General features: G+C 42.1%; 1 protein-coding gene across 1 annotated transcript in view; it reads left to right on the forward strand.

Annotated features, from left to right (window-relative positions):
- Positions 1–10,551, forward strand: part of svila (supervillin a) — a 47,191-nt gene extending 36,640 nt beyond the window's left edge. Inside the window, exons 23-38 of the mRNA XM_053342357.1 lie at positions 161–316; positions 1,997–2,133; positions 2,614–2,761; positions 2,852–2,997; positions 3,097–3,272; positions 3,797–3,950; positions 4,052–4,331; positions 5,113–5,267; positions 5,370–5,475; positions 5,674–5,881; positions 6,008–6,141; positions 6,422–6,577; positions 7,301–7,444; positions 7,656–7,777; positions 8,059–8,214; positions 9,581–10,551. Of these exons, the coding sequence (XP_053198332.1) occupies positions 161–316; positions 1,997–2,133; positions 2,614–2,761; positions 2,852–2,997; positions 3,097–3,272; positions 3,797–3,950; positions 4,052–4,331; positions 5,113–5,267; positions 5,370–5,475; positions 5,674–5,881; positions 6,008–6,141; positions 6,422–6,577; positions 7,301–7,444; positions 7,656–7,777; positions 8,059–8,214; positions 9,581–9,667 (2,465 nt within the window). The 3' untranslated portion in view covers positions 9,668–10,551. The remainder of the gene's footprint in view (positions 1–160; positions 317–1,996; positions 2,134–2,613; positions 2,762–2,851; positions 2,998–3,096; positions 3,273–3,796; positions 3,951–4,051; positions 4,332–5,112; positions 5,268–5,369; positions 5,476–5,673; positions 5,882–6,007; positions 6,142–6,421; positions 6,578–7,300; positions 7,445–7,655; positions 7,778–8,058; positions 8,215–9,580) is intronic.
- Positions 10,552–11,186: the final 635 nt, after the last annotated feature.

An 11,186-nucleotide genomic window follows, 5' to 3' on the forward strand; every position in this document is an offset into this window, starting at 1 on the left:
TTAGTGTCGGCACTTGTGTGTGGCTTGTCGTCGCCTTACTTATCTGCCTATAGGAATTAAATTAAATGAATGGGTGTGTGTTACATTACTGTACGTCCTCTTCTTTCGGTCTCACGTCCCCCCTCTCTCCTCTCTCTGTGCTCTGTCCTGTTCATTGCAGTGAATAAGAACTCTGGTTTCTCTGAGGTGGCTCTGGCCGGTCTTGCCAGCAAGGAGAACTTCAGCAACGTCAACCTGCGCAGCGTCAACATCTCGGAGCACATGTCCAACAACAGCGCCGTGCCTTACAAGAAACTCATGCTCTTGCAGGTCAAAGGTCAGTTGAGTCGACAGGGCCGCTCTGACTGTACACAAGCACACATGCACTCACAACACTCTCTTTACAACTTTTGTCCCTTTCCTTTCATGTTCACTGAGGACTCCACCTGTCTTTTCTCTTGCATACAGTCCATTTTTGCCAGCGTTGATCCAAGTTCCCTGCTTTAGTTCTTAGGATTCCATTTATTTCCTCTACAATGTCCACTCACTGTCCAGGGCATGAACAGTGACATTTCTGAAGTGTTTTTGGCTGACATTTCAACCAGCTCTTTGTGATGGAGCCTTTTTGCATGGCAATATCAGGATTTTGAAGAGATGGATGTCCTTCGTTTCTTTTTTATATTTCCACAATATTGCTCAGAAAATAGGGCAACTCAGCTCAGATTGACCCAAATAAAGGTTTTGCTGTTCAAATGGCTCCTGACAGACACAGTAGATATTAAAGATCACAACACACAAGTTTATATCTTTATATTATTTATATAAGAGAAAAATAAAAAAGTTTAACTGGTGCTTCATAAAACACTCTTATCTCCAGTAGATAGTATAACTGTAAATGTCTAATCTTTAGGACCAGAGGTTTAAAAATCTAACAAAAACATTGAAGGCACTGCAACAGTAGTTAACAATAAATCCAGGCTTATTCAGACTTTTAACACCATCTTTACAACATAACAAGTCAATGGGCCCAATAAAAAGAACAGCTGCTGTGCTAAAAAAAGAGATTTCATTATCTAAGAAGGTTTCAAGCTGGCCCAGTACGTCACTGTATAAAATATATTGAATTATTTTTTAGAAATGGTTGTAGTGTAAAAAGAAAAACATGTCATTTATTCTGTGTTATACTTCAGCCATGTTTTGGGATGAGAGAGCATTCACTTCTTCTCACTTTCTTCTCTCAAAATGTCTTTTATTGACCCTCCAGTTGGGAACCACTGGTTTAGAGAGCAGCAGGGACTCCAGCCAGATGTTTGACACTTTACAGAACCTCTGTCTACTCTTTTCTAATCATTTAGACACATCATGTTTGTTTAGTTTGACATACAATCTTCCAGACATCTTCAGCAGCAGATACAATAAGTCGTTCAGCAGGTTGTAAAAACAAGTAGCCTCTGTTTTACACAAAGCTTCAGAGGATGCTGCTTTGGTGTTGTCCTTTCCAGAGGATATCTAAAACGGGAGACGGTCTATTTTGGTGTCTTTGCACCTCCTCCACATGTCTGTTGGTGACAGCTGTGACTCTAAATCATTCTCCCCAGGTCACCTCACGCTATCCTGGGCTGATCCTCTCCTCCACACCCCACTGTGTGTAATCCAGACCAAATCCACTAAACCAGGGGTACGGCTCTGTCTGGAGGTTAACTGTTCCAACCTGGCAGTATTGAGTGTTGCTTTAGAAAAGCTTCTGCTGGTTTCTGCTCACATTACCTGAAGAACCAATGAGATCCTGATCCACCAAGGCCACTTTAGACAAATTTATGATAAATTGCTAGCTGGAAACAAAGATGCTGGTACTTGATAGGGCCATCGCATGTACATAAATGTCCAGGGTCAAATGTTGATGGCTGGCACATTGTTACCACCAACACTCCAAGCATGATAATCCAGGCATGTTGATAGCGATAGTCGTAGCTGTCAATGATAAACCACCTGTCTGTGTGTTTGTATGCGACACTAGGCCGTCGCCACGTCCAGACCAGGCTGGTGGAGCCCAGAGCGTCCTCCCTGAACAGCGGCGACTGTTTTCTGCTCATCACTCCTCACTTCTGCTTCATCTGGACCGGAGAGTTCGCCAACGTCATCGAGAAGAACAAGGTGAGTGGGTTTTGGAGTAAAGTGCGCCCATCATGCGGGGCAGGCTTCACGTGCAGGATGTAAACACGCAGCATTTGAGAGGAAGCTGTGGTGGCACGGGACGGGAAGGAGTGCGTGAGGACGGAGAGGAAAGGAGTGTGTGTGTCTGTGCGGGGGTTGTTGCAGGAAACTGACACGAAACAAAGCTATTGTTCAAAGCCCAGACTGATCTGATGACCTTCAATTGGCCGAACAGAGCGCTGACCTCAATCTGACAGAGAGGAAAACTCTGAGCTGTGACCCACATTACTTATGAAGGCTTGTTTGTACAGCTCATTATAAAGTTTTTCCCTTAGTTGACAAAAAGTTCATACAGACTCATTCTCTTATTTAAGAAATGCTGGAAAAATTGATTTTACCCCAAATTATATTCAGCTTTTGAGAAATGAGTGTGTTTTTGGAGTAAAATGGACAGAACTCATCAGTCTTATGTTCTTTTAGGCTTCAGAGTTGGCCAACTTTATCCAGAGCAAGAGAGATTTGGGATGTCGTTCTAACTACGTCCAGACTATCGAGGAGGCCATCAACTCGCACAACCACGCCTCCAAAGAGTTCTGGAAGATCCTGGGAGGCCAGACAAGTTATCAACGTAAGGGTTAACATCTGATATCTAAATAAGCGAATGCCTTCGTAAATGCCAGTTTAACTATAGCATGCCACTGTGTCATTGACGTTGTAGCGGCAGGAACTCCAGATGAAGACGAGCTGTACGAGGGCGCCATAGTGGAGACGAACTGCATCTACCGTCTGGTGGAGGACAAACTGGTTCCAGATGATGATTTTTGGGCCAAGATGCCCCGCTGCTCTCTGCTCAACCCAAAAGAGGTCAGACTTCCTAACTTCCAGACTCACTCAACAAATGCCTATTTCAAAATAGACATTCCATCATCTTGAAGTTGAAACCTGTCCATGTTTTCTGTGCAGGTTTTGGTTTTCGACTTTGGCAGTGAGATGTATATATGGCACGGGAAGGAAGTGACACTGGCTCAGAGGAAGGTGGCTTTCCAGCTGGCGAAGCACCTGTGGAACGGCACCTTCGACTACACCAACTGTGACATCAACCCGCTCGACCCAGGAGAGTGCAACCCGCTCATTCCTAAGTATGGAAACACATACACACATAAATCTAACACCATTAACAATAGCTCAGTTACATTTCAATGGTCTAGGAAATGATGATGATGGTCAATCAGCCAGCACAAACTGCATGCACCCTGGAACTGGCCAAATTAAATGGGATTCTGCCATCTATCCTATTATGCCAAGGTCTAACATCTGCTGTTCCAAAGGTCTAACATCTGCATAAATCCCAATATCAAATGTCCAATATCTACAAATGAGTGAAAGATTTATTAGTATTCAGTATTCAGTGTGTTTGGAGAACACTGGCACATTTAGATTGATTAGCTTTAACTTAAATGTAGTTATGTATGTAATAGTTCACCTTACAATTGAATAAGGTGGTAAAGATGCTAGGTTTTAGTGTTTCAGTCACCTTCAATCTCTTTTAATATTTGTCCTATTCAAGAGGATTCTACTAGAACTAGAACAGTGTAGCAAGAACATTTTCATAGGTAGGTAGTGTTTTTGTGTGGCTGATATATTGCATCTTCTTCACCTGCAGGAAAGGTCAGGGTCGTCCTGACTGGGCAGTGTTCGGCAGACTGACTCAACACAATGAAACCACCCTGTTCAAAGAGAAGTTTGTGGACTGGAGCGACTCCAGGAAAACACCCAGCCCCACAAAATACATCAACGACCACGTCACAGATCAGAAGGTATCAAAAAGTACTTCAGTAACATAAAAGTATTCCTGTATTATATGTTGCACACATCTGTCACTGACTTCTACTCCCTTTACTTTACTCCCTCGTCCCAGGAGCAGTCCACGTCTGATCAGCCACGTGCGTACGACGCCTCCCTGATGCTGCCCCTCCATGGAGCGCCAGTGGGCACCAAACTGGACGGCTTCAACGTGGGCCGGGGTTACGGCCTGGTGGAGGGGGAAGAGTGGCGGAGCTACGAGGTCAGCACCCTGGGGGTGGAGGTGTGGCACATCCTGGAGTTTGATTACAGCCGCCTGCCGCGCCAGAGCATCGGCCAGTTCCATGAGGGCGACACCTACGTGGTGAAGTGGAAGTACATGGTCAGCACTGCAGGTCAGTACTGAGTTTATGTGTTATACATGAGATATTTTAAAGTACTTCACTTATACACATTCTTGTCACCATTCACACTTGAGGATCCCTTGGTACATGTTGTTTTTAGTCTGTCCTCAGTGTAAGCCTTACACAGCTGCAGTGAAGTGTAGGAATATAAGACATAGAAGACATGGAATATAATGTACAGTATATAATATAATTATGGAGAGAGTTTCTTTTTTTCCAATTTTAAAGAAACATGCTTATTCTTTATGTTTCTTAATGTTAACAAATGCCATGAAATGACCATACCAACAATGAAGTAATAACTATTAAAACCACTAGAGCACAAAATGTGTATTAATCCGCAGCTGAAAATAGTCCCCAACAAATGTACTGTTTACTTCTGTTTGAGAAATGTCTGCTAAAAACTGAAGTACCCAGCTTTTTTAGGAAAAGCATTTAACCTGTGTAAAAAATGAATCTTTTCCTTTTTTACCTTTTTATTGGGTTTGTTCTAAGTAGAAAAAATATATAATACCTGATCCTTTCCTTCCGAGAGGAAATTAATGTTTGAGTGGTTGAGAGTTTGAGCGGTTAATTGCAAAACACTTAGTTTAAGTGACACTAGTAGTGCTTTGCCACTGTAGACACAATAAAATAACTACAGTATGCAAATCTGCAGAACAAGTCAAGTAGTTCAATTCCATCTCTATGACAATAACAAATGTTCACTGTGATATCTCAGGATTTTCCAGGGTTATAGTCTCTCATTGTTCTTACAATCTCTGTCCATCAGTTGGGAGGAGACAGAACCCGGAGCAGCTGAAGACAGCGGGGCCTGGGAAGGAGAAGTGCTGCTACTTCTTCTGGCAGGGCCGCAACGCCACCGTCAGCGAGAAAGGGACATCGGCACTGATGACGGTGGAGCTGGATGAGGAGAGGGGAGCGCAGGTACGTGAAAGCACAGTGCCTCTCTCTACATGTGTCCATATTTTGTGTGTACATCATTCTGTAAGCTTGACTTCTCCTCTTGCTTCCTTCATCATGCTCTAGGTTCAAGTTCAGCAAGGTAAGGAGCCTCCGTGTTACCTGCAGTGCTTCAAAGGAGGGATGGTCGTCCACTCAGGGAAGAGAGAAGAGGAAGAGGAAAACTCCCAGAGTAAGTCCACATGAACATAATCCTCACTAAGGATTGTTCCTCAGTGTAGCTTAGAGGAACAGTGATATAATTAGATGTTGGGAATAGAAAGCATCTTAAGGGATAAACATACCTTAGGCTGCAGGTCTTAAGTCAGACTTTGATCAAGGATTTTCATCAGCTAAATACCTAAAAATGCCTGTCTGCTCTTCCCTCCAGATGACTGGCGTCTGTATTGTGTGCGTGGGGAGGTAGCAGTGGAGGGCCACCTGCTGGAGGTAGCCTGTCACTGCAGCAGCCTGCGATCCAGGGTCTCCATGGTGCTGCTGAGTGTCAGCCAGGCTCTCATCTACCTGTGGCATGGCTGCAAGTCTCAGAATCACACGCGGGAGGTGGCGCTTACCGCAGCCAGCAAGATCAAAGAACAGTGAGTGTTTAATCCCAAATAATGTATTCAGTGGCTACAAAAGAGCTTTTTTTTCCTTTTCTTTTCTTTTTTTTTTGACTTCATATTGCCTTCATCAATCAGTGTGACACCTCTGTCTTTGTGCAGTTGCCCTCTAGAAGCAGGTCTCCACAGCAGCAGCAAGGTGACCATTCGGGAATGTGATGAGGGAGCAGAGCCCACGGGATTCTGGGAGGCCCTCGGGAGGAGAGACAGAAAAGCGTATGACTGCATGCTGCAAGGTGGGTGAAGCAAAGAATGTCAAACCTGACTCGGCTAACTGCACCAAAGACCTTTCTTCCATCAGAAACGTTGCTATTTTCCTATAGTTCCAAATTTCTCTTTAACATCTATTATTATTTAGGTTCAACAAATGATCAGATGGTATTTTATGGGACTGAGTATAAATCTAACTTCAAACACGTCACAAACACCTCAGCTGTGTATCTGACTCTAACATAGTTGTTCTGTCGAGGCTGTGGGTGATGTAATAACTTTTTGTCCTGGTGTTTTGACCCTCAGACCCCGGCAGGTTTAACTTCACGCCTCGTCTCTACCAGCTGAGCAGCAGCTCCGGGGAGTTCACAGCTGTGGAGTTTCTCTATCCGGCCAGAGAACCCAGGAACGTCAACTCTATGCCTTTCCTGCAGGAGGACCTGTATGCAGCTTCCCAACCAGGTACATCCTGCAGATGTCAGTGTGGCAACACTTTATTTTTTACGGCTCCATAATTTCGCTGACGTTTACTGGAAAGAATTATTATTTTGGTACTAATAATAAGGAAAATGGAGACGGTGTTCAGCATTTCTAAATAATTAGAAGCAGATAATTGCTAGTGTAACTTAAATTAGAATTTATTGGTAACCCAGACTGAATAATGAACATATTTACTTGATTTAAATGGATTTATTTTAAGGAAAGAGACCAAATGACACATTTCTTTTCAGGAAACTCCCTGCAAAATGATTTTAAAATTATTGGAAAATTGTGGACTCATAAAATAAAGTGTTAGTGTGAGTAAGATACTCCAACGTGCTTCACATAGCAAGCAAAACACAAAACCCATTTCCTACTGACTAAACCAGTTCCTTTAAACAAATCTTAAAGAAATTAAAGCCTGTGGGAGGATTTGTGTGTCTGCCTGTTTTCCATAAACCCCTCAGCACCACATTATTATCTCTACCGTAACCTAGCCACTCAAACAACAAATGAGAAGCCACTTAACAAAACTGTGCTCACTCTCAAAGTCTTTAACTGACCAACAGTTGACCAAAAGTAGAGCGAGAACACAGACACAGTGTTTGTCTCTTAGCTTCACACTGCAAAGAAAACTAAATGTTGACCTGCTGTATGTACAGTGTGTGTGGCCTCATTATCTTGTTTTCTCTCTGCTCCTTTCAGCCCTGTTCCTGGTGGACAACCATCATGAGGTGTACTTGTGGCAGGGCTGGTGGCCTCAGGACAGCGAAAGCACCGGCTCCGCTCAGATCCGCTGGGACTCAGACAGGAAGTGTGCGATGGAGACAGTGCTGCAGTACTGTAAAGGTATTTCACACTGTAGTTATTCCTTCCATTACCAGTTTATAGCTGGGAACATTATCAGACCACACTACTTTCCACTGTTAAACTGCAAAATGATTCATGTGAAGCGTACTGCAAAAACACAACAGCAATGACCAGACTTTAATTTTTAAAAATGAATTTAAACAAGACAAAATCGTTAATTTTCTGATCTGTTCTTGTTTTATTTCAACAGAAAAGAACGACAAAAAGCCTCCCAAAGCGTATCTGATCCACGCCGGTCTGGAGCCGCTCACCTTCACCAACATGTTCCCCAGCTGGGAGCACAGAGAGGACATCGCTGAGATCACTGAGAGGGTGTGTGGTGGAAATTCTATTATCTGATTACTCCCCAGCTCCATAATCTGATATGAAGCAGTGTCTGCTCCAAGCCATCAGTGTACACTCTCCCACTCACAGTACAGTATTGTGCAAAACAACAGACTGGTATTATTTTCATGAATTACAGGTCAGTCCAGGTGTAAGCCATTATCCCTTATTGATTTTCCTAATGAAATTTATTATCTGCTATCCAACTCTCTGGGTGCTTTTTCTATTAAAACCATGTTGTGTGTGTGTGTGTGTGTGTGTGCTGTTAGGAGGCGGAGGTGTGTAACCAGATTATCCTGGTGGAGGACGTGTTAGCCAGGCTGTGTAAGACCACATACCCTCTGTCAGATCTGCTGGCCCGGCCGCTGCCCGAAGGCGTCGACCCTCTCCGCCTGGAGGTCTACCTGTCTGATGAGGACTTTGAGGTGAGAACCTGCAGTTTTACAACCTGTCTCTAATCTGACTTTAAAGGTGGCACATGTTTCTCTTTAACACAGATAAATCACAGCTACATACACAGTTTAAGATGATAAATGAAGAGACACAGCAAGACACTACAGTTAATTTGGGAATTTGCATTTTATATTATGTATACTTGGAGGAGACCATGAAGTTTTAAACAGAAGTGACATTATTGTCACCTTAGAAACTAGTTCTGCAGTTAGTAGTTAGCAAACAGTGTCCTATTTATAAGCCAGCATGGAGCAACATTAGCATTTATTTGGAGTCGTGTTTCTTGCCACCTGTAGATCCAGTAATTATATTATCCAGTAATTATGGAATTTCACTAGTTTTTTGACCTTGCACCAACAACTCAGTACTTGTCATATTTTAATTTCTTGCTATATTATAAAACATTTCCATATGTGATATATTACTTTTTTCTGAATATATATATATATTTAGCACCTTTTTAAAGGATGAGTCCGATTTTATTCTATAAAATAGTTTATAGTTTCATATTATAGAAAGGTAAATAAGTCCTGAAACAGCTGGTTTTACTTAGTGTTGCTCAAGCAGGAGTAAATGGTGGTTAATGGTGGTAGGGGGCTCTTCTCAGCAGTGGATTAATACTCATTTACTGCGCTAGTGAGTATTTACTGCAGCAGGACGGTGTGTTGCAGGATTAAGTCAAAATAAGCTACAATGTGGAGAGACATCAGTCACCCAGTGAAACAGTGTCAGGTTATATGCTGTTTCCCATCACTTTGTGGTAAATCTGGTCTTTGTATTAATCATTCAGCCTTCAGATTTCCTTCTTTTTCATCCCACGTTGCTTCATCTTGTTCATACATTTTTCATCAAGTGCTGTCATCCTATCATCATCATCATCCTCCTCCTCTTGTCTTTCTTGTAAACTCACATATTGAATTCATTCCACCCTCCAGGATGTAGGGGCGTATGGAGAGGTGAGTCTTCTGACATGAGCATGGATGACCTGGACTTTTGCTCATGTTGTGCAGCATCTTCATTCAACTTTACTATTTTTTCCATCTCTACTTCATTTCATTTCTTTTTCTTTTTCTCAGTAATAAAACATCTAACTTCTCATTTGATCAGCATGCTGTTCACTCACAATCTACAAGCTGGTGTGGACACCGTTCTCAAACCTGGAGACATGAGTCCAATGCAGATCATATTTTGTTGGGGTGTGAATTGAAGAATGATGGATGTGTTTTTAATCTTACCGACGCATGAGTGTGTTCTCAAGATTGCTCATTCCTCACCGTGCAGGGAGCAGGATTAGTTTAACAGTGTTTAAAGCTTGATTCTGATTGTGTGTTCCTACAGAAAGCCCTGGACATGACCAGAGAGGAGTACGGAGGTCTGCCCAGCTGGAAGCAGGTGAACTTGAAGAAAGCCAAAGGACTTTTTTAAACGTTTGAAACAGAGAGATGAACTGAAGACATCAGGAAAAAGCAACCCGAGCCGTTGTTTTGTCTCCTCTTTTGTTTACGGGTCACAACAGAGGCTCAGGAGCTGCCTCTCCTGAGCTCGACCCTGTGTTGGCGGGTTGAGGAATGGACGAGAGGAGATGAGAGGAGATGATCAGAGGACGAGAGGTGTGCCAGCTTCTCGTCTCCTCTGCTTCCTGTGTTGGTGTTTGGGTTCTGCACGTAGGAGACACATGTAGGTGGATGCACTTCAGAGCGGATGTGTTAATAGCGCTTCCTTAAAGTCACTCTATTAATGTATGTACATATGTACCATACCCTGAACAGCCAGTGCCCTTACATTGTCATGCAGCCATCTGTTGGAGTGGAGTGGGGAGCAGGCCTGCTAGCCTGTCTGACACACTCCTCATAAGACTATCTGCTATTCTTGTATGTATGTTTGTGCATTACAAATAATTTATATTTATATCAAATCCACATAGGAGTCTTTTTTTTTTTTTTTTAAAGAAAGCTTCCCGAATAATCACTGAGCTAAATAAATTGTATAATTAATATTGAGGAAGCTTGTGTCATATGTTGTTAAATATTACGGATATTACGGTAATCCTCTCTCGCTGTACAGTTCACCGTTTGCCACTTACAAATCAGAATGATGCAGCTTCATTCGGATGCCTCTAGTGTCATTGTTTCAGGTAGAAGAAAGAATACAGGAGCTAGGCAGCGATCATGAAATGTATTTGATTTTTAAAATCCTCCAGTGTATAGTGCCTTGCTTTTGTGTACAGTTTATATACAGATCCTAGTCTGCATTTTGAAGACTTTTTGTGATATAAAGAACTATTAGAGAAATAAAACTTGCAAGTTGAATATCAGAGCTTGTTTCTTTCATCATCTCTAGCAGTAATACAGTTAGCTATTCTCTACAGTGCTGTTTGTAGAAAATCTATGTTATTATGGTTTATACTCTTTAGATTCACAGCATGTACTACTGTTTGGTAGCAGCGACCATAATATGAATACTTCTCTGCTCATCCAGTAGAGGGCAGTATAGCACTTATTTCTGTGGACTGAAGACTGATGCAGAAACTCAGATTGGTGAGATACAGTCACGGTGAGTCAGATTTACATAACTAAATTACTCATTATCAACAACACTAAACACACTGTCTTCATGCCAGTGTTCTACAGTCAAACTTTCATGATGTATACTCATTCATTTCTATGGTCCATAATGACTAAATAGAACTTATATTACACAGGATATGCAGTGTGTGTATATATAGTATTAATAGTAAAATAAAGTACTATTAGACTATGTATTAGTACTAGTAGCTATGTAGTAGCAACAAACATGGAGCCAAGGTCACATGACAAATTTGATGGGTTATAAAATTCTGATTTTACCTCATAACATTATAAAAAAACAAGAACAAAAATAGTCACTTCATGTTCAGAAGGGGAGAAAATAGCCATCACTTCATTTTTAGAGGGCATAAGCCAGA

This window comes from Scomber japonicus, chromosome 21 (assembly GCF_027409825.1).
Source record: "Scomber japonicus isolate fScoJap1 chromosome 21, fScoJap1.pri, whole genome shotgun sequence".
Taxonomy (NCBI): domain Eukaryota; kingdom Metazoa; phylum Chordata; class Actinopteri; order Scombriformes; family Scombridae; genus Scomber; species Scomber japonicus.